Raw genomic sequence first — 21,024 nt, 5'->3', positions numbered from 1 at the left:
TTCATTAATGACCTGGATGATGGCACCAAATGTACCTTCAGCAAGTTCGCTGATGACACAAAACTGGGAGGAGTGCCTGATACACCAGAGGGTTGGACTGCTAGTCAGAGGGACCTCGACAGCCTGGAGAAACTAGCAGACGGGAACCTCATAAAGTTCAACAAAGGGAAGTGCAGAGTCCTGCCCCTAAGGAGAAATAACCCTAGGCACCAGTACAGGCTGGAGGCCGACAAGCTCAAGAGCAGTTTGGTAGAGAAGGACCTGCGGATACCGGTGGACAGCAAGCTGAACATGAGCCAGCAACCTGCCCTTGCAACAAAAGGTCAATGGTATCCTGGGCTGCTCCAGGAAGAGTGCTGCCAGCAGCTGAAGGAAGGTGAGGCATCCCCTCTAGGGGACTCTTCAGCCTGGAGAAGGTCCAGGGAGGATTTTTTCAGTGTGCATAAATACTTGATGGGAGGGTGTCAAGGGAATGAGGCCAGCCTATTCTGTGTGTCTTGTCCTGTCACTGGACACCACTACAGGCACCAACTGAACCAGAAGGCAATTCCTTCCAAATACAAGAAGAAAAGAAGTTTTTGCTCTGAGGGTAGTTTAACACTGGAATGGGTTGCCCAGAGTTAGCGGAGACTCCATCCTTGGAGATATTCAGAACCCAACTGAACACGGTCCTGGGCAACCTGCTCTAGGCGACCCTGCTTAAGCAGGGGGTTGGGTCAGATGATCTCCAGGGGTCCCTTCCAACCACAACTCTTCTGTGATAAGGAGGCTGTGGAGGACTGGGCTGGAAAGCTTGCAAAAGACCAGGTTCCACCACTTTCCTCTCATCCCCACAGGTAATCAGAGAAGGCGTCAGGGTCTGCCTGGCAACCACTTGCCCTTGGTAAATCCCTGCTGGCTCTTCCCAAGCCTGTTCGCGGCCATCGTTTCTCTGGAGACAGCTCCCAGGAGGATTTGCTCCATCACCTTCTCAGGGATTGATGTCAGACTGCGCAGGCTCTAGTTCCTCCCATCCTCTTTCTTGCCCTTCTGGAAGATGTCTGTGACATTTGCCTTTCTCCAGCCCCGAAGAACCTCCTCAGATCGCCAGGACCTTTCAGAGATCACACAAAGGGGCCTTGCAATGACATTAGCCAGCTTCCCCATGCACCTTCAGCTGCATCCTGCCTGCTTTCACAGACTCCTGTCCCTCCAGTTGCAATGCTTCTCACCTTGATCTTCCTCTACCAGTGCTGATGCCTCACTGTCCGCAGGCCTGAAGAAGTGCTCCTTGGAGATCATAGTCCTGGGCCACTTGGCCCTTCAGGGCCAAATTCTGCTCTTCAGCCATCCAGGCCTGTGAGTCTGCACTGTCTTGCTGCTCACTTCTCACAGCCTCCCTCCCAGCACTTCTGGGTTTCCATCCCTCCCCAGGTAAGCTGCGAGCTAAGGAATCCCCCAGCAAAGCTCAGGACCAGCCTAGCCTAATGTTACTGACAGCCCACAGTAGGAAGGCCCCCCCCCCACCCCCCACTCCCGGCAACAATGGACAAAACACGCCAGGTGCTTTGTCCCTTCGGACTCGCCATACTTGAGTCCCCCGCAACCCTTCTGCTGCCATGTGAGGTCTGAGCCCCTTCCATAGCTTTAGCCCCTTGGTTCTGCCCACAGGCAGAGGCAGCAATGCAACAGCAGGGCAAATAGGGTTTCTGCCACCACCTCAAGCCAGTTGGGTTACACCTCCTGATATTTTTTCCCCACTGGGGCCCAGCACCCATGCAAAAGCAGCCAGTCATTCCCAAATAAATCCTTTCTGTTTGGAAGGGACAGACCTCCTGCAAAGAGTCATAGCATTGCCAACATGTCTTTCCAGACAGCATCCATGGTTGGGACTATAGCCGATGGAGCACAAGCCTCCAGGACCGAACAGGAGGGAGAGGTCTGTCCCTGGAGGCCAGCAGAGTAGTCAGCTCTCAGACCGAGACTGAACAAGACTCAGTGCAGAGGAAGGACAACACCTACAAACTTCAGTTTGGTAAACAGTTTAATTGACAAATAGAAAGGTCTGCTGCTGCGCCTAAGCTGGAGTTACCCACTGCTCTGCTTGGCTGCCAGTCTCTTGTCTCTCTCTTCAGCAATGGTCAGGCGGATCCCCTTTCCACGGGGCAGGGAGATCCAAGGCTTGTTGCCCTGAAGCAAGGAAGAAGACAACACATCATACCAAGAAACCCAGAGAGGAACAGAGCTTGCCCTCCCAGGGAGAAAAAGGAGCAAAATCCTGATCCTCCTGGAGCTTGGCCAGACAGAAATAGCCACATCATTTGCCCAATAGAAGCCCAGTGGGGAACTGCAGTGTAAAAGTCTACTACTGCTTTATTTACATCCCTGAGGAAGGCATTTTAGCTAAAACCAAAACAGCCCTTTCAGAGCCTGAACAAAAGAGGCCACAAAGGGTGGCAACAGAAGAAGTCTTAGGAAAAGGCCTCTCGGGACTCTCAGTTCGAGTCATTGCCAAGACTGCATCACCACCTGAAAGGCACAGTTCCAAACTTTAACGTGCTTTAAAAAGCCACACGGCTTTTTCTTGAAAACATCGCCATCCCTTCTAAATTTACAGCAACCTCCCCTTCCCAGACCCATCAGCCTGCAGAAGACAGAACCACAGGCAACAGAGCCAGGGCTGATGCCACAACTGGAGCTTCACTCTGCAGGCATCCAGAGTGGGAAGGCATTTGTCTACAGAAGACAGGAACAACTCCCATCTTCAGCCAGCAGCCCCCAACAACAGGAGGGGACCAATCCTCCTTTTGTTTGTGCACACTTACTTTGCCAATAACAAAGATGTTGGAGAGTCTGGTGGCAAAGCTATTGCCATTGGCATCCTTCACATGAACCACACCAAATGAGCCAGGATGTCTCTCCCGGTTGGTGATCACACCAATACGGCCCAAGTTGGCACCACCAGTCACCATGCACAGGTTACCTAAGGCAAAGGAAAGGCTGGTGAGACAAGAGTTTGCACAAGGTGCCAAGATGAACCACTTCCACACGGGTCCTTCAGGAGCACTGCTGCAGAAGAACGCCATGGGCAGAGCAGCACAGGGACACAAAGCGGCCACCAGAACACAAGGGCACAACTTTTAATGCCTACATCCTGCGGGAACCTTGGCACGCTCCAGTGAAGCCCCAAGGCCTATAAAAAACATTCCCTATCACTTGATCACTTGCGTGAACACCAAGGAAAGGCCTTTTTTACTACTGGGCAAGTAGCTTGACAGATCCTCATTCCAACAGGAATCCCAACTGCAGTTATAGCTGGAGATGCCTCATAGAAACAACAAAGCCATTCACAAGGCTGCCACCATTGCCATCTCTGCTTCAAAGGGAAGGTGCCCAGCAGCTGCAGCTAACTTCCACACTGCTCTCCACCAGCAATGCCTCTGGAGAACACAGTACCTTACAGACAGAGGAGGTGAGACCTACCTGTGTCAAACTTGATGAAGTCTGTGATCTTGCCTGTCTCCAGGTCAATCTGGATAGTATCATTCACCTTGATGAGGGGGTCTGGGTAGCGGATGGTGCGGGCATCGTGGGTGACCAGATGAGGGATTCCTTTGGTGCCCACAAAGATCTTCCTCACCTTGCACAACTTGTACTGCAAACAAAAGCCAACTCTGCTCAGCTGAGGCAGAGAGCTGCACCACAGCCCAGGGCACTCTTGCGCACATGTCCTCCCCTTCAGAAAGCCTGCCAGTCACACCAGGCCTCAGTCCCCAAGCAAAGCATTCCGACACATTTCAGGACTTGGGATCCCCAGAGGAGACCAGACAGCAACTCACTGCTGCTCAGTTCACAGCCCCAGTAATTCCTCTCGCAAGGCTGCCACGCAACTATGCCACGGCCCCACCAGAAAATACCCGTGTTTTGGGAACAGCTTTCTATAGCTACCCAAGAAATCATATCAGTACCAGCACACAACCTGATACTGCAAACAAATGCCAACCCTTCTGAAGACTCCCGCTCAGGGCTCGGGTCTCCCTGCAAACACTGGATGCATTTTCCTAGGAAAGCATATGCAAAGGTGGAGTTGCCTTATTTTGCTTTGAAAGCCCTGTTGGTCACACAGGGGAGGCAAAGGCTGCCTTTCCACAGGGCCTACAAGAAATCTGTACCCCTTCTCAAAGACAGTCTGCTCTCCCTGCAGCCTTTAACTTGAACTCCTTCACATCCACATTGGGACTCATGGTGCAACACAGATTGGTAGCCAGAGAGAAAAATAAATCCCAGGGCCACAAACACATGCCGGAGCCACTCCCAGCACAGCCAGAGAGAGCATAGCAGCCCACCAGACAGCCCTCCCCTCAGCATCGCTGTGTGCCTGTATAGCCTTCCATTTGGGGCACATGAACCAGAGTGCAGGCTTGCAGCTTAGAAACACCAACACACTTGGGCTGAGGAACTGTACAGAGGAGTCACTTGTAGACAGAGGGCAGTTTTATAAATACCTTCCTGCGTCTGTTCTAGAAGAGTTCAAGAACCCTTTTCAACACCAAAGCCGGTCCAGAAGTTCACAAGCAAGCTTTGAAAAGCACTGCCAAAGCAAAGTCCTCACAACTAGTACTGCTTCAACCTGTTCCATTCAACTTAAGGCCCTTTCTGCCTCTGGATGACCATAAAGGGGACAAGCTGTGTGTGCACACACAGCCCCTCAGAGCTTCAACCAAAAGGCTAAGTGTATGAAGCTTGTCACTGCTCGATCAACAAGACTCAAAGCATCAAGTAACTGCCTCTGGAAACCAGCTCCTGCCTGGGGGCAAGCTTGTTTCCAGAACCACCTCATTTCTGTCTCTGAGCAGTTCATGCCTGCAGAGCCTTTTATGCTGGATACTCCACTTCTAACTGCTCAACTGAAAGACGCACAAGCAGCAGCTTTGCTTTGTGTTGTATCAAAGTGGTCCTAGGATTCAAATGCTTTTGTCCGTTCAAGTACTGCAAGCATTCAGCACATCCAAGAACTAACCTGTTGCTTGCAAGAATACTGAAGCAGCAACATACATGCAGGTATGACACAGAAAGGCCCCCACTGTCCAGCTGGAGGCAGAGCCAGGGCAGCACTTCCACTATCATCAGACCCTCAGGGGCCCACAAGGCAAAACTTCAATTAAGACAGTCTGGCTTTTGCACCACGGGCAGTACAGCAGCAACGAGGTCTCCACAGTTTCTGATCACTGTTACCTTGTGCTGCTCTACATTAAGGCTTGCTAAACCACAGTAAAGCCATGCCCATCAACCTAAAAGGGCTTGGAGAAAACTGCCCGTAAAAGGACTCCAACCCATGCCAACAGCAATCACTCAAGCACCAAACACCCCTACGCAGAGGGCTGTAAGTTGCCCTCACATCACCTACAGACCTTCCTCCTTGAAGACTCCATACCCTAACCAAGAAAGGAGATGTTCCCCAGTCTCCTGAAAGGTGTCACAGACTGAGCTCTCAGGGAAAAGAGAAAACAGCTCCTATTCAGGAGATACCAGACATGAGACACTGCCCCAGCAAAACCCAGTGTGGTCCACGTTTACACCAAGATCAAGCCCCTCACCTTGGCCTCTTCAGCTGTGATACGGTGAACAGCAAAACGGCCCTTGGTATCATACACCAAGCGGAAATGCTCGCCTGTCTTCTCAATGCTGATGACACCTGATTTCAGAGATAGAAATAAAATGAGTTAACACTTAAGTATTCATACATACAGTTGATATTCATAGCAGAGCACAACTATAAATGAAATTGTAACAACTGCTTATGTAGTTTTTTTCAGGCAAACTTAGAAAGCACCTTTCCTCCAAATCTTGCCAGCCTCACAAAACATTCCCCCCGGTGTACCAGAACAGCCCCATGAAATATCTGTAGTTTACCAGTCTACTCCAACAAAGGAAAAACACAGCAATAAACAGGTCAAGAGAGAGAAGCTAATAGCTATAGTCACTTGTCATGCCAAGAGAATCTGGAGCAGCAGCTTTATGCAATTTGTTCAATAAGTTCTGAAACTAGGATGCATTTGTAGAAGCACTCTCCCCACTGGTGATCCAGTCAGAGAACTGGAAGCAAAACTGTTAATAGTCTCCTGAGAAGAGGTCATGGCATTCAGAAAACTGAGAAAACATCAGCATTCCTTTTGCAGAGCAGATGCCTTGCACATGTCCCTGAAGGAAAAGATTCTAAATAATATAATAAATAAAAACGTTGACTTTGGGGACAAAAACCCAGCGTGGGTTTCTCCACAGGTTGCAGTCCCTTCAGGGGTGTACCTGCTCCGGCGTGGATCCTCCACAACTGCTCACCAAATTTAGTATGTGCCCCAACCCTCTTCACTAACCCATGAAGCCAGCAGGATAGGTGATGTCTGTGCGAACTTTGCCATCTATCTTGATGAACCTCTGCATGCAGATCTTCTTGACCTCATCTCCTGTCAAGGCATACTTCAGTCTGTTGCTCAGGAGGATGATGAGTGGAAGGCACTCCCTCAGCTTGTGAGGGCCTGTAGATGGACGGGGTGCCTGCAAACAGAAAAACGTCTTACTCTGGTTGCTCAAACGTACCAGCAGCTATCAAGCGTCACTTTCCATAGGAATAAAAGCACTCCAACACCTCTCAGGACATCTGACGACTGCTGCAGAGAGCCCAAGCCTTACTACCTCACTGCTTTACTCCTTACGAGCAAGAGGAAACAGAAGAACTACTCACAGAATATCTGACAGCAGATACCCCCTTCCCCATTACACTACCAAACTGCCTCAGTTTGCTGCTGGGGAGCCACAGTGCCTTGAGCTGCTGTGCCAAGCTGTGGCAGTGACAGTGTGTCCCTTGTCTTGTGTGGCCCTCGACAGGTTATATAAGGTAGGCCTGGAAACAAGCCTGAAGGCTGCTGTGTCAGGGTGGCAAGTTACAGCTTGCAGGGGCACAACAGGAAGAGAGTGGTGCAGAAATAAATAGAGCAGCACCACTCCTACTGCCTGCGACAGGCACCCAGCGAAAGGCAGTGTTTCTATCCAGTCATGAGGTAGGACTCAAACCAGTCCAAGGACCTGGCCAGAGATGCTCAGCTAATTCTGCACCTGCGGACAAGCTGGGGAAGGCCTTTGCTATCTTTTGGAGGTGATGCCATCGCTGCAAAGAGCGCGCTTGTCACAGAGCTGAGTGAAACAAGGATCTCTTGCAGACCTATAGCTGCAGGCTGCAGGCTGGCCAGGTGGGGAAGGCTGAAAACAAACCTTGCATCAAGGAGATCCTTGGGAAGGGAGCAGACCTACATACTTACATCAACAGTCATTTAACAGGGGAAACCATCAGGCCTGTGGGCTATCCCCCAGCAGGAAGGCTGGCCATGGGGCAAATGGTGTGGCAGCTAGGCCTTTATTTCCAAGCTGAGAGCATAGCCACAGGCACATTTGTCTCATTTGTTTGCAAGCCCAGCTCTCACTGCTAGCCTGTGCTCCCTGCAGCAAAACCGCTGCGCTGGGTCAATTCTCTCCAATGCCCCCTTACAACATCGAATGGCCTTCACTCCAAGAGCATCCAGGCTCTTCACTGGAAGGAACAATTTAAACCTTCCTGTTCCTCAGGAGGCAGGAAGTACTACAGCCCATCTGCATGGGCCTGCTTCCAGTCCCAACGGGAGCAAGCAGCTCACTCCCTTGGCATGGGAGGTGCATTCTGGGGCTGCATTTGTCAGACAGAGGAGTAGAAGAGTTGCCAGTGGTTTGCCCGCTTGACCAGAGTTGGCAGAAAACTCCTCGGGTGGCACCTGTGGCTCCCTTGCTCCCTCCCTCTGTGCCAGCCCCACTGGGGAAAAGGCACGGGGGAGCACCGAGCTGGGGAGAGGAAAACTCCTCCTGCTCCCCAGACACCATCTCCCAGGTGGGCTCAGGAACTGGGCCCAGAGGGCTGGAGGCAAAGACGCAGTGATGGGGAGTCCCCGTGAGCGACTGCCCACACAAGGCCATGCAGGTCCCCACGGCGACGGCCAGGGCTCTGTGATGGCGGTGGCATCGTGCCCACAAGGCCATTGTGAGAGGGGCGTCCCCGTGGTGACCTGCCAGGGCCAGAGCGCCCCGGGGTCCCCACTCTGAGGAGAGCGACTCCGTCAAGGAGGGAGCAGCTCCTCTTGGTGCCGGTGTGGTAGGTGTCCGGCAGCGTATTTGGAGATGCCCATGGAGCGGGAGGCGAAGCCCTGCTCCCAGCCCGCAGGTGGGCACCCCAGCAGGCGGGAGCGCAGCGAGGTGAGCCATGGGGCTGGAGGGAGAGGAGGCAGCAGGCGTGGGACCTGCATGCAGAGCACAAGGGCAGTGGGGAAGGGGAGCTGGTGCCAGCCAGCCAGCCAGCCCTGAGCTCCTGCGGCAAGGGCGTGTTTCCTCGGGGCCCTGGGGATTTTCTCTCGGGCAGAGCTGACGCAGTGGGTGCCCCAAGCCACACACAGCCCCTGCAGCTCTGCGCTGATTGTCAGAGAGCAGCTCTGGGCCACGCTCAGGCTGGCCGTGCTCGGCCATGAGCTTCCCTTTGAAACGGGGCTGGGGTTTCCTGCACTTCAGGCGCCGCTTGTGCCATCACAGCCACTTCCAGCGTGCACCTCCTCCCCACAGGTGGGCAACCAGGAGCCACCCGCAGCGATGCAGCGGAGCCAGAGCTCGGCTTCGTCCCGCCAGAGGGACAGGCTGCCTCCGCTGTCCCGCCCGGAGAGCTCACAGGACTCCGAAAACAGCAGCACAAAGGTACCGAGCTGACCAGAGGCGCTGGCAAAGCCTCTTGCTGACTGCCCGGAGCTGCCGAGAAGCAGGCGGCAGGTGCTGGGAGGGAACAGGAGGTCCCTGCCGCCCGGCAGGCCGACCACCGGCTCCGCACGGCACTCTGCAAGGGCACGCCGTGGGGCTCCCTGTGGGCACTGCCTTTGCCTGTCCCTTGCCCGGCACTGACCAGCCCCCTCTGCAGCCTGTGGTTGGGAGCAGGGTGGCAGCCGCCCGCGTGATTGAGCGCTGCCATTGGGGCTCCCAGCAGGGAGGTTTGCCAGCTGGGAGGGAAGGAAGGAGCGCGTGGGAGAAAGCACCGCAGTAACTCGGCCTTTCTCCTTGCCTTCTGTTGCAGACGGTCAGGGTGGAGCACGCGGAGGCCCTGCCCTGCGGGAGTTTTACAAGTGAAGAGGTGCCACTTGTGCCATGCTTGCTGCCTCTCCCCACCAGGGCAGCAGCCCAGGCAGATGTGTCCCTGCACACAGGTAGAGGTCAAATGGCAGCATCTCCAAGTCTACTCAAGCTGCCCGCTCTGCCAACATCCTCGGGATGCTCTGCCAGAGGCAGGCCTGATGCACCTCAATGGCCTGCTGAGAACTTCACCGAAGATGACAGCAGGGAAAACCTCCCACTTGGTAGTGGTGCTCCCCTTCGACTACTCGAGCAGGGTGCTTCTGCTCTCACCAGGGCAAGGGAAGAGCGTTTCCCCGCCACGCCAGAGGCCAGGCCTAGCTCTTCCAGAGCAGCACTGGCAACACCAAGGCCATCGCAAGGCCACGGCAGCAGGATCACTCTTCCCCCGATCAGCCAGCAGCCTTCAGGACACTCCCTTCTCCAGGGAGCCCAGAGCACTGCTGAAGGGGCAAGCCAAGGTGGCCCAGCATCCATGGAGTGGGACAAGTCCTGGACAAGATACCCCGTGCTGCCAAGTCTGCCACAGGCCCGCAACGCGAGGGTGCACAGCCACGACTCAATCCTGAGCGAGTCCTCAGCGTCAAAGAGCGGAGACCTGCAGCCTCCCAGCGTGCAAGCGCCTCTTGCTGGGACATCACACGGGGAAACACCATCTTCTGCCGCAGACGATCGCCTGCCGTTGGAGACCAGTGGCAGGGTCGTGGCAGAGGAGGCTGGACTCACCAGCAGCGAGAGCACCAGCCCCAGCTCCAGCCTCTCCTTCACTGAGGTACCGCATGGCTCTGCAGAAGACAGCGTTGCCGGGCCCCACAGGGAAATGGCCCAAGCCGACTCCTCATCGTCTTCCCTGCCTGATTTGGCCGCCCTTGGTCAGCCCCTCCGTGACCTGGACATCGCAGGGAGGGCTGAGAGCCCAGGCCCTGCTCCGCACAGCCCCACACCATCTGCTGCCTCTCCTGAGCACTCAGTCGACTCGCTCGTTTCTGCAGCCTTGAACTTAGCCGTGGACATGAGCAGGAGAGCCAGCAGGCACTACCACGTGCGCATGCAGCTGCGGAGGAGCTCAGTGTGGCTGCGCCACAGGGGCTGGTGGCACACACGCTCAGTTCGGCACCCCTGCCAAGCACAGCCCAGGACCAGACGGCGCCACGTGCCAAAAGTACAGCCCTGGCGCCTCAGCAAGGACCTGCTCCCCATGCTCGTGGGGGCAAGCGTGCCAGCTTTCCTGGGCAGAGGCAGAAGGCCAGCAGGGCTAGCACGGCCACCAACAGCAAGGGGCCCACAACAGCAGCCTCTGAAGGAGGAGCGGGAGGAAGCGGCAGGGACCAGAGTCCAGGCAGCGCTGCAGGAAGAGCAAGGCGGATCCACAGAGGAGGAAGCGAGGCAGCAGGATGCTGACAAGGACCTGCCAGAAGAGCAGCAGCTGGAGGAATCTGACTCTGTCTATGTGATCTGGGTCCGACCGAGCCTCCAGAGCCTACTGGCGCGGACACACACGCGCCACGAGGACGTGCCCTGCTCGCTTGACAGCGAGGCCACAGATGCTGACAGAGAGGCAGCCGGCAACCCACAGTGCGCGCCTCTGCCCCAGGCAGTGGCCACAGGAGCCGAGGCAGAAGATTCACCCTTGGCCGGAGGCTCTCGGCAAGAGGGGACCAGTGCACCCCTCCCCACGTCAGGCTCCCCAGAAGCAAAACCAGCATCTTCGCCCTTGGCTGGAGGCCCTCCACACCGGGTGAGCAAGGAGCAGGTGGCCAGCACTGACCATCAAAGGGAGCAGACATGTGAGGTCCACCTGGGGTGTGCGTGGTGGGGAGATGCCTGGTGCTCTCCTTTCCAGCCCACCTAAGACACAAGGACTGACACCTCCTCCACGCCCTGCACTGCGTTCTAGCTGGGGGATGGATGCAGAGCGAGGAGGGAAAGGGCCGGCCACAGCAGCAGCCACCTCCCACACCCACCCTGCCAGCCCCCTTCCTCTGGCGCCGTTTGCCGCCCTGCTCTTTACGGCCTCCAGCCCAGCCCTGCTGTTACAGCCCCATCACAAGCCTTGTCCCGTTGGCCCACCAGTCACAGGACCCTTCCCTTGGCCATTCGCGGCCATTCGCAGCATCCCCACGCCGTGTACCATTTCCCCCCGTTCATGCCAGGCCACCAGTCCCCTGAGCTTTGTGAGCTGATGGCACTCACCTCTGCTTTTTTACTCTCCCCTTGCAGTTTCCCTCTGAGCACAAAGTGGATGCAAATCCATCCTCCTCCTCCAGAGACATGCCAGAAGGTGACCCAGGTACGTATGCGAGTCGAGAGCCATTCTGTGGGCAGAAGGCCCAGCCTGGCCCAGCAAGGGGCACTGAGGCCGGCTGCACTAAGCCACAACGTCTTGGGAAAGCCCTTGGTGGCAGGGGGCAGCAGGTGCTTGTCCTGCGCTCGCACAGCCCCTCACCCACGCCTCTCCTTCCTCCCACAGCCATCGCTGCTCTCCCAGACCCACCGGCTCCCAGGCAACGACCCTCGCTCCTCACGACACTGCTTCGGGCTCTGCGCAGAGCTTTTTCCTGCAGCTGTCTCACGGGGCAGCGAGAGGGACGGGGCCGGGACACAAGTGCCAGGTGCCTCCCCTGACATCGCGGCTGTTCCTGTCGATGAGGAGCGCAAAGGAGGGAGAGCAGCACAGACGCACGCGATCGCGCCGGAGGTGTTCAGCTCGCCCCAGAGCACGTGCCACTTCCAGCCTCAGCTCATGGCACGTAAAGAGGACCTGCTGGCTTAGATGGGCAGCCAGAGCCACGCTCTGTCCTGGGGGCGACAGAAATACTGCCCCAGAGCACTCCTGCCGCTAGGAAGACCCAACAACCCTGCCACAGACGGGGGCCTTCAAGGACAGATGTCCTACACACGCAGATGCACACACAAGCACTTGTCAGGGTATGGCCAACTTCTGCTTGCAATAAAAACTTGGGGAGCTTTTTCCGCTCTGTTGCTTGGTGTCAGCGACCTCTCAAGAGGCAGACCAGTGCAGGCAATGCCAGTGAAGCCAGACAGAGCTGGAGACAAATCCGTTCACTGAGCTACAGAAACACAGAGCGGCTGGGGCGGGAGGGGGCTTCTGAACATCTCTGCTCCCACCTGCTGCCAGGTCAGCTTTCCCTAGGCCTGGCGCCATCGAGGTGTGACTGTCCCCAAGCATGGATTCCCCCATGACCCTGGGCCCCTGCTGCAGTGTTGCACCACCCTTAGGCTATGTGGTTTCTTCCTACCTCTGATGGGAATTTCCCATGATGCAACCCGTGCCATTGCATCCCACCCTGTCCCCGGGAACTTGCCAAGTTGCAACTTGCCAAGGCTCTGGCTCCACCCTCTCCCCACCCTCCCGTTAGGCACTTGCAGGCAGCAGTAACATCCCCCCGCACCTTCTCTTCTCCAAGCCAAACCCATCTAGCGCCCTTGGCCTCTCCTCCTACCCCCGGTGCTCCAGCCCCCGACCAGCTTGGGAGCCTCTGATGGGCTTGCTCCAGCGCGTCTGTGTCTGTCAGAGGCAGCAGAGCCCCATACTAGTCCCAGATGCAGTCTCTCCCACGTTGAGCCTAGGGGAGGAACCCAAGCAAATGATCAGTCAGTTTTGCACCCATCTCCTTGTCACATATCCAGCCCATCTCTCACCTGTTTGGGCTCTAAGGGGAAGAAGGAGCATCCAGGAAACTGCAGGCCTGTCAGCCTCAGCTCGAGCCCTGGGAAGGTTTTGGAGCAAGAAATCCTGGCTACCACTTCCAGGCATGTGAAGGACTGGAAGGTTATTGGGCCTAGTCAGCATGGCTATATGAAGGGGAAGTCATGCCTAACCAAGCTGATAGCCTTCTACAATGAAATGAGTGGCTTGGTGGAAGAGGGGAGAGCAGTAGATGCTGCTTATCTTGACTTTAAGAAGGCTTTTGACACCCTGTGTCCCAGAACCTCCTCGTAGACAGCTGGTGAAGTGCAGGCTAGATAAGTGGTCAGTGAGGTGGACAGAACACTGGCTGGACTGCCAGGCTCGGAGGGGTGTGGTTAGCAGCACATCCAGCTGGAGGCCAGCCTCTAATGGCCTCCCCCAGTGGTTGATACTGGGGCCAAAACAGTTTAACACCTTCATTAATGACCTGGATGATGGCACCAAATGTACCTTCAGCAAGTTCGCTGATGACACAAAACTGGGAGGAGTGCCTGATACACCAGAGGGTTGGACTGCTAGTCAGAGGGACCTCGACAGCCTGGAGAAACTAGCAGACGGGAACCTCATAAAGTTCAACAAAGGGAAGTGCAGAGTCCTGCCCCTAAGGAGAAATAACCCTAGGCACCAGTACAGGCTGGAGGCCGACAAGCTCAAGAGCAGTTTGGTAGAGAAGGACCTGCGGATACCGGTGGACAGCCAGCTGAACATGAGCCAGCAACCTGCCCTTGCAACAAAAGGTCAATGGTATCCTGGGCTGCTCCAGGAAGAGTGCTGCCAGCAGCTGAAGGAAGGTGAGGCATCCCCTCTAGGGGACTCTTCAGCCTGGAGAAGGTCCAGGGAGGATTTTTTCAGTGTGCATAAATACTTGATGGGAGGGTGTCAAGGGAATGAGGCCAGCCTATTCTGTGTGTCTTGTCCTGTCACTGGACACCACTACAGGCACCAACTGAACCAGAAGGCAATTCCTTCCAAATACAAGAAGAAAAGAAGTTTTTGCTCTGAGGGTAGTTTAACACTGGAATGGGTTGCCCAGAGTTAGCGGAGACTCCATCCTTGGAGATATTCAGAACCCAACTGAACACGGTCCTGGGCAACCTGCTCTAGGCGACCCTGCTTAAGCAGGGGGTTGGGTCAGATGATCTCCAGGGGTCCCTTCCAACCACAACTCTTCTGTGATAAGGAGGCTGTGGAGGACTGGGCTGGAAAGCTTGCAAAAGACCAGGTTCCACCACTTTCCTCTCATCCCCACAGGTAATCAGAGAAGGCGTCAGGGTCTGCCTGGCAACCACTTGCCCTTGGTAAATCCCTGCTGGCTCTTCCCAAGCCTGTTCACGGCCATCGTTTCTCTGGAGACAGCTCCCAGGAGGATTTGCTCCATCACCTTCTCAGGGATTGATGTCAGACTGCGCAGGCTCTAGTTCCTCCCATCCTCTTTCTTGCCCTTCTGGAAGATGTCTGTGACATTTGCCTTTCTCCAGCCCCGAAGAACCTCCTCAGATCGCCAGGACCTTTCAGAGATCACACAAAGGGGCCTTGCAATGACATTAGCCAGCTTCCCCATGCACCTTCAGCTGCATCCTGCCTGCTTTCACAGACTCCTGTCCCTCCAGTTGCAATGCTTCTCACCTTGATCTTCCTCTACCAGTGCTGATGCCTCACTGTCCGCAGGCCTGAAGAAGTGCTCCTTGGAGATCATAGTCCTGGGCCACTTGGCCCTTCAGGGCCAAATTCTGCTCTTCAGCCATCCAGGCCTGTGAGTCTGCACTGTCTTGCTGCTCACTTCTCACAGCCTCCCTCCCAGCACTTCTGGGTTTCCATCCCTCCCCAGGTAAGCTGCGAGCTAAGGAATCCCCCAGCAAAGCTCAGGACCAGCCTAGCCTAATGTTACTGACAGCCCACAGTAGGAAGGCCCCCCCCCCACCCCCCACTCCCGGCAACAATGGACAAAACACGCCAGGTGCTTTGTCCCTTCGGACTCGCCATACTTGAGTCCCCCGCAACCCTTCTGCTGCCATGTGAGGTCTGAGCCCCTTCCATAGCTTTAGCCCCTTGGTTCTGCCCACAGGCAGAGGCAGCAATGCAACAGCAGGGCAAATAGGGTTTCTGCCACCACCTCAAGCCAGTTGGGTTACACCTCCTGATATTTTTTCCCCACTGGGGCCCAGCACCCATGCAAAAGCAGCCAGTCATTCCCAAATAAATCCTTTCTGTTTGGAAGGGACAGACCTCCTGCAAAGAGTCATAGCATTGCCAACATGTCTTTCCAGACAGCATCCATGGTTGGGACTATAGCCGATGGAGCACAAGCCTCCAGGACCGAACAGGAGGGAGAGGTCTGTCCCTGGAGGCCAGCAGAGTAGTCAGCTCTCAGACCGAGACTGAACAAGACTCAGTGCAGAGGAAGGACAACACCTACAAACTTCAGTTTGGTAAACAGTTTAATTGACAAATAGAAAGGTCTGCTGCTGCGCCTAAGCTGGAGTTACCCACTGCTCTGCTTGGCTGCCAGTCTCTTGTCTCTCTCTTCAGCAATGGTCAGGCGGATCCCCTTTCCACGGGGCAGGGAGATCCAAGGCTTGTTGCCCTGAAGCAAGGAAGAAGACAACACATCATACCAAGAAACCCAGAGAGGAACAGAGCTTGCCCTCCCAGGGAGAAAAAGGAGCAAAATCCTGATCCTCCTGGAGCTTGGCCAGACAGAAATAGCCACATCATTTGCCCAATAGAAGCCCAGTGGGGAACTGCAGTGTAAAAGTCTACTACTGCTTTATTTACATCCCTGAGGAAGGCATTTTAGCTAAAACCAAAACAGCCCTTTCAGAGCCTGAACAAAAGAGGCCACAAAGGGTGGCAACAGAAGAAGTCTTAGGAAAAGGCCTCTCGGGACTCTCAGTTCGAGTCATTGCCAAGACTGCATCACCACCTGAAAGGCACAGTTCCAAACTTTAACGTGCTTTAAAAAGCCACACGGCTTTTTCTTGAAAACATCGCCATCCCTTCTAAATTTACAGCAACCTCCCCTTCCCAGACCCATCAGCCTGCAGAAGACAGAACCACAGGCAACAGAGCCAGGGCTGATGCCACAACTGGAGCTTCACTCTGCAGGCATCCAGAGTGGGAAGGCATTTGTCTACAGAAGACAGGAACAACTCCCATCTTCAGCCAGCAGCCCCCAACAACAGGAGGGGACCAATCCTCCTTTTGTTTGTGCACACTTACTTTGCCAATAACAAAGATGTTGGAGAGTCTGGTGGCAAAGCTATTGCCATTGGCATCCTTCACATGAACCACACCAAATGAGCCAGGATGTCTCTCCCGGTTGGTGATCACACCAATACGGCACAAGTTGGCACCACCAGTCACCATGCACAGGTTACCTAAGGCAAAGGAAAGGCTGGTGAGACAAGAGTTTGCACAAGGTGCCAAGATGAACCACTTCCACACGGGTCCTTCAGGAGCACTGCTGCAGAAGAACGCCATGGGCAGAGCAGCACAGGGACACAAAGCGGCCACCAGAACACAAGGGCACAACTTTTAATGCCTACATCCTGCGGGAACCTTGGCACGCTCCAGTGAAGCCCCAAGGCCTATAAAAAACATTCCCTATCACTTGATCACTTGCGTGAACACCAAGGAAAGGCCTTTTTTACTACTGGGCAAGTAGCTTGACAGATCCTCATTCCAACAGGAATCCCAACTGCAGTTATAGCTGGAGATGCCTCATAGAAACAACAAAGCCATTCACAAGGCTGCCACCATTGCCATCTCTGCTTCAAAGGGAAGGTGCCCAGCAGCTGCAGCTAACTTCCACACTGCTCTCCACCAGCAATGCCTCTGGAGAACACAGTACCTTACAGACAGAGGAGGTGAGACCTACCTGTGTCAAACTTGATGAAGTCTGTGATCTTGCCTGTCTCCAGGTCAATCTGGATAGTATCATTCACCTTGATGAGGGGGTCTGGGTAGCGGATGGTGCGGGCATCGTGGGTGACCAGATGAGGGATTCCTTTGGTGCCCACAAAGATCTTCCTCACCTTGCACAACTTGTACTGCAAACAAAAGCCAACTCTGCTCAGCTGAGGCAGAGAGCTGCACCACAGCCCAGGGCACTCTTGCGCACATGTCCTCCCCTTCAGAAAGCCTGCCAGTCACACCAGGCCTCAGTCCCCAAGCAAAGCATTCCGACACATTTCAGGACTTGGGATCCCCAGAGGAGACCAGACAGCAACTCACTGCTGCTCAGTTCACAGCCCCAGTAATTCCTCTCGCAAGGCTGCCACGCAACTATGCCACGGCCCCACCAGAAAATACCCGTGTTTTGGGAACAGCTTTCTATAGCTACCCAAGAAATCATATCAGTACCAGCACACAACCTGATACTGCAAACAAATGCCAACCCTTCTGAAGACTCCCGCTCAGGGCTCGGGTCTCCCTGCAAACACTGGATGCATTTTCCTAGGAAAGCATATGCAAAGGTGGAGTTGCCTTATTTTGCTTTGAAAGCCCTGTTGGTCACACAGGGGAGGCAAAGGCTGCCTTTCCACAGGGCCTACAAGAAATCTGTACCCCTTCTCAAAGACAGTCTGCTCTCCCTGCAGCCTTTAACTTGAACTCCTTCACATCCACATTGGGACTCATGGTGCAACACAGATTGGTAGCCAGAGAGAAAAATAAATCCCAGGGCCACAAACACATGCCGGAGCCACTCCCAGCACAGCCAGAGAGAGCATAGCAGCCCACCAGACAGCCCTCCCCTCAGCATCGCTGTGTGCCTGTATAGCCTTCCATTTGGGGCACATGAACCAGAGTGCAGGCTTGCAGCTTAGAAACACCAACACACTTGGGCTGAGGAACTGTACAGAGGAGTCACTTGTAGACAGAGGGCAGTTTTATAAATACCTTCCTGCGTCTGTTCTAGAAGAGTTCAAGAACCCTTTTCAACACCAAAGCCGGTCCAGAAGTTCACAAGCAAGCTTTGAAAAGCACTGCCAAAGCAAAGTCCTCACAACTAGTACTGCTTCAACCTGTTCCATTCAACTTAAGGCCCTTTCTGCCTCTGGATGACCATAAAGGGGACAAGCTGTGTGTGCACACACAGCCCCTCAGAGCTTCAACCAAAAGGCTAAGTGTATGAAGCTTGTCACTGCTCGATCAACAAGACTCAAAGCATCAAGTAACTGCCTCTGGAAACCAGCTCCTGCCTGGGGGCAAGCTTGTTTCCAGAACCACCTCATTTCTGTCTCTGAGCAGTTCATGCCTGCAGAGCCTTTTATGCTGGATACTCCACTTCTAACTGCTCAACTGAAAGACGCACAAGCAGCAGCTTTGCTTTGTGTTGTATCAAAGTGGTCCTAGGATTCAAATGCTTTTGTCCGTTCAAGTACTGCAAGCATTCAGCACATCCAAGAACTAACCTGTTGCTTGCAAGAATACTGAAGCAGCAACATACATGCAGGTATGACACAGAAAGGCCCCCACTGTCCAGCTGGAGGCAGAGCCAGGGCAGCACTTCCACTATCATCAGACCCTCAGGGGCCCACAAGGCAAAACTTCAATTAAGACAGTCTGGCTTTTGCACCACGGGCAGTACAGCAGCAACGAGGTCTCCACAGTTTCTGATCACTGTTACCTTGTGCTGCTCTACATTAAGGCTTGCTAAACCACAGTAAAGCCATGCCCATCAACCTAAAAGGGCTTGGAGAAAACTGCCCGTAAAAGGACTCCAACCCATGCCAACAGCAATCACTCAAGCACCAAACACCCCTACGCAGAGGGCTGTAAGTTGCCCTCACATCACCTACAGACCTTCCTCCTTGAAGACTCCATACCCTAACCAAGAAAGGAGATGTTCCCCAGTCTCCTGAAAGGTGTCACAGACTGAGCTCTCAGGGAAAAGAGAAAACAGCTCCTATTCAGGAGATACCAGACATGAGACACTGCCCCAGCAAAACCCAGTGTGGTCCACGTTTACACCAAGATCAAGCCCCTCACCTTGGCCTCTTCAGCTGTGATACGGTGAACAGCAAAACGGCCCTTGGTATCATACACCAAGCGGAAATGCTCGCCTGTCTTCTCAATGCTGATGACACCTGATTTCAGAGATAGAAATAAAATGAGTTAACACTTAAGTATTCATACATACAGTTGATATTCATAGCAGAGCACAACTATAAATGAAATTGTAACAACTGCTTATGTAGTTTTTTTCAGGCAAACTTAGAAAGCACCTTTCCTCCAAATCTTGCCAGCCTCACAAAACATTCCCCCCGGTGTACCAGAACAGCCCCATGAAATATCTGTAGTTTACCAGTCTACTCCAACAAAGGAAAAACACAGCAATAAACAGGTCAAGAGAGAGAAGCTAATAGCTATAGTCACTTGTCATGCCAAGAGAATCTGGAGCAGCAGCTTTATGCAATTTGTTCAATAAGTTCTGAAACTAGGATGCATTTGTAGAAGCACTCTCCCCACTGGTGATCCAGTCAGAGAACTGGAAGCAAAACTGTTAATAGTCTCCTGAGAAGAGGTCATGGCATTCAGAAAACTGAGAAAACATCAGCATTCCTTTTGCAGAGCAGATGCCTTGCACATGTCCCTGAAGGAAAAGATTCTAAATAATATAATAAATAAAAACGTTGACTTTGGGGACAAAAACCCAGCGTGGGTTTCTCCACAGGTTGCAGTCCCTTCAGGGGTGTACCTGCTCCGGCGTGGATCCTCCACAACTGCTCACCAAATTTAGTATGTGCCCCAACCCTCTTCACTAACCCATGAAGCCAGCAGGATAGGTGATGTCTGTGCGAACTTTGCCATCTATCTTGATGAACCTCTGCATGCAGATCTTCTTGACCTCATCTCCTGTCAAGGCATACTTCAGTCTGTTGCTCAGGAGGATGATGAGTGGAAGGCACTCCCTCAGCTTGTGAGGGCCTGTAGATGGACGGGGTGCCTGCAAACAGAAAAACGTCTTACTCTGGTTGCTCAAACGTACCAGCAGCTATCAAGCGTCACTTTCCATAGGAATAAAAGCACTCCAACACCTCTCAGGACATCTGACGACTGCTGCAGAGAGCCCAAGCCTTACTACCTCACTGCTTTACTCCTTACGAGCAAGAGGAAACAGAAGAACTACTCACAGAATATCTGACAGCAGATACCCCCTTCCCCATTACACTACCAAACTGCCTCAGTTTGCTGCTGGGGAGCCACAGTGCCTTGAGCTGCTGTGCCAAGCTGTGGCAGTGACAGTGTGTCCCTTGTCTTGTGTGGCCCTCGACAGGTTATATAAGGTAGGCCTGGAAACAAGCCTGAAGGCTGCTGTGTCAGGGTGGCAAGTTACAGCTTGCAGGGGCACAACAGGAAGAGAGTGGTGCAGAAATAAATAGAGCAGCACCACTCCTACTGCCTGCGACAGGCACCCAGCGAAAGGCAGTGTTTCTATCCAGTCATGAGGTAGGACTCAAACCAGTCCAAGGACCTGGCCAGAGATGCTCAGCTAATTCTGCACCTGCGGACAAGCTGGGGAAGGCCTTTGCTATCTTTTGGAGGTGATGCCATCGCTGCAAAGAGCGCGCTTGTCACAGAGCTGAGTGAAACAAGGATCTCTTGCAGACCTATAGCTGCAGGCTGCAGGCTGGCCAGGTGGGGAAGGCTGAAAACAAACCTTGCATCAAGGAGATCCTTGGGAAGGGAGCAGACCTACATACTTACATCAACAGTCATTTAACAGGGGAAACCATCAGGCCTGTGGGCTATCCCCCAGCAGGAAGGCTGGCCATGGGGCAAATGGTGTGGCAGCTAGGCCTTTATTTCCAAGCTGAGAGCATAGCCACAGGCACATTTGTCTCATTTGTTTGCAAGCCCAGCTCTCACTGCTAGCCTGTGCTCCCTGCAGCAAAACCGCTGCGCTGGGTCAATTCTCTCCAATGCCCCCTTACAACATCGAATGGCCTTCACTCCAAGAGCATCCAGGCTCTTCACTGGAAGGAACAATTTAAACCTTCCTGTTCCTCAGGAGGCAGGAAGTACTACAGCCCATCTGCATGGGCCTGCTTCCAGTCCCAACGGGAGCAAGCAGCTCACTCCCTTGGCATGGGAGGTGCATTCTGGGGCTGCATTTGTCAGACAGAGGAGTAGAAGAG

At 54.0% G+C, this 21,024-nt stretch overlaps 2 protein-coding genes across 2 annotated transcripts; both read right to left on the bottom strand.

Annotated features, from left to right (window-relative positions):
* Positions 1–2,005: 2,005 nt before the first annotated feature.
* LOC136993305 (small ribosomal subunit protein eS4-like) lies at positions 2,006–7,307 on the bottom strand. Its single transcript, XM_067304455.1, has 6 exons — positions 7,296–7,307; positions 6,354–6,534; positions 5,577–5,674; positions 3,463–3,634; positions 2,805–2,962; positions 2,006–2,169 (listed from the first exon to the last, which is right to left on the bottom strand). Exons 1-6 carry the CDS (start codon positions 7,305–7,307, stop codon positions 2,068–2,070), a joined length of 723 nt encoding a protein of 240 aa, XP_067160556.1. The 3' UTR covers positions 2,006–2,067.
* A 7,996-nt stretch (positions 7,308–15,303) lies between these two features.
* LOC136993304 (small ribosomal subunit protein eS4-like) lies at positions 15,304–20,605 on the bottom strand. The gene is made up of 6 exons (XM_067304454.1): positions 20,594–20,605; positions 19,652–19,832; positions 18,875–18,972; positions 16,761–16,932; positions 16,103–16,260; positions 15,304–15,467 (listed from the first exon to the last, which is right to left on the bottom strand). Exons 1-6 carry the CDS (start codon positions 20,603–20,605, stop codon positions 15,366–15,368), a joined length of 723 nt encoding a protein of 240 aa, XP_067160555.1. The 3' UTR covers positions 15,304–15,365.
* Between the last annotated feature and the right edge of the window lie 419 nt (positions 20,606–21,024).

Source organism: Apteryx mantelli, chromosome 13 (assembly GCF_036417845.1).
Source record: "Apteryx mantelli isolate bAptMan1 chromosome 13, bAptMan1.hap1, whole genome shotgun sequence".
In the NCBI taxonomy this organism is placed as follows: domain Eukaryota; kingdom Metazoa; phylum Chordata; class Aves; order Apterygiformes; family Apterygidae; genus Apteryx; species Apteryx mantelli.
The sequence above is the reverse complement of the archived record's forward strand: the minus strand, read 5'-3'. Positions and strand labels throughout refer to the sequence as shown.

Excerpts from the sequence above, each read along its gene's own strand:
- LOC136993305 (XM_067304455.1), bottom strand. Across the intron at positions 3,635-5,576 it reads TCACAGCTGAAGAGGCCAAG|TACAAGTTGTGCAAGGTGAG; the intron begins GTGAGGGGCTTG and ends TTTTGTTTGCAG. Across the intron at positions 2,170-2,804 it reads ACATCTTTGTTATTGGCAAA|GGCAACAAGCCTTGGATCTC; the intron begins GTAAGTGTGCAC and ends TCCTTGCTTCAG.
- LOC136993304 (XM_067304454.1), bottom strand. Across the intron at positions 18,973-19,651 it reads CTATCCTGCTGGCTTCATGG|GTGTCATCAGCATTGAGAAG; the intron begins GTTAGTGAAGAG and ends CTCTGAAATCAG. Across the intron at positions 16,933-18,874 it reads TCACAGCTGAAGAGGCCAAG|TACAAGTTGTGCAAGGTGAG; the intron begins GTGAGGGGCTTG and ends TTTTGTTTGCAG.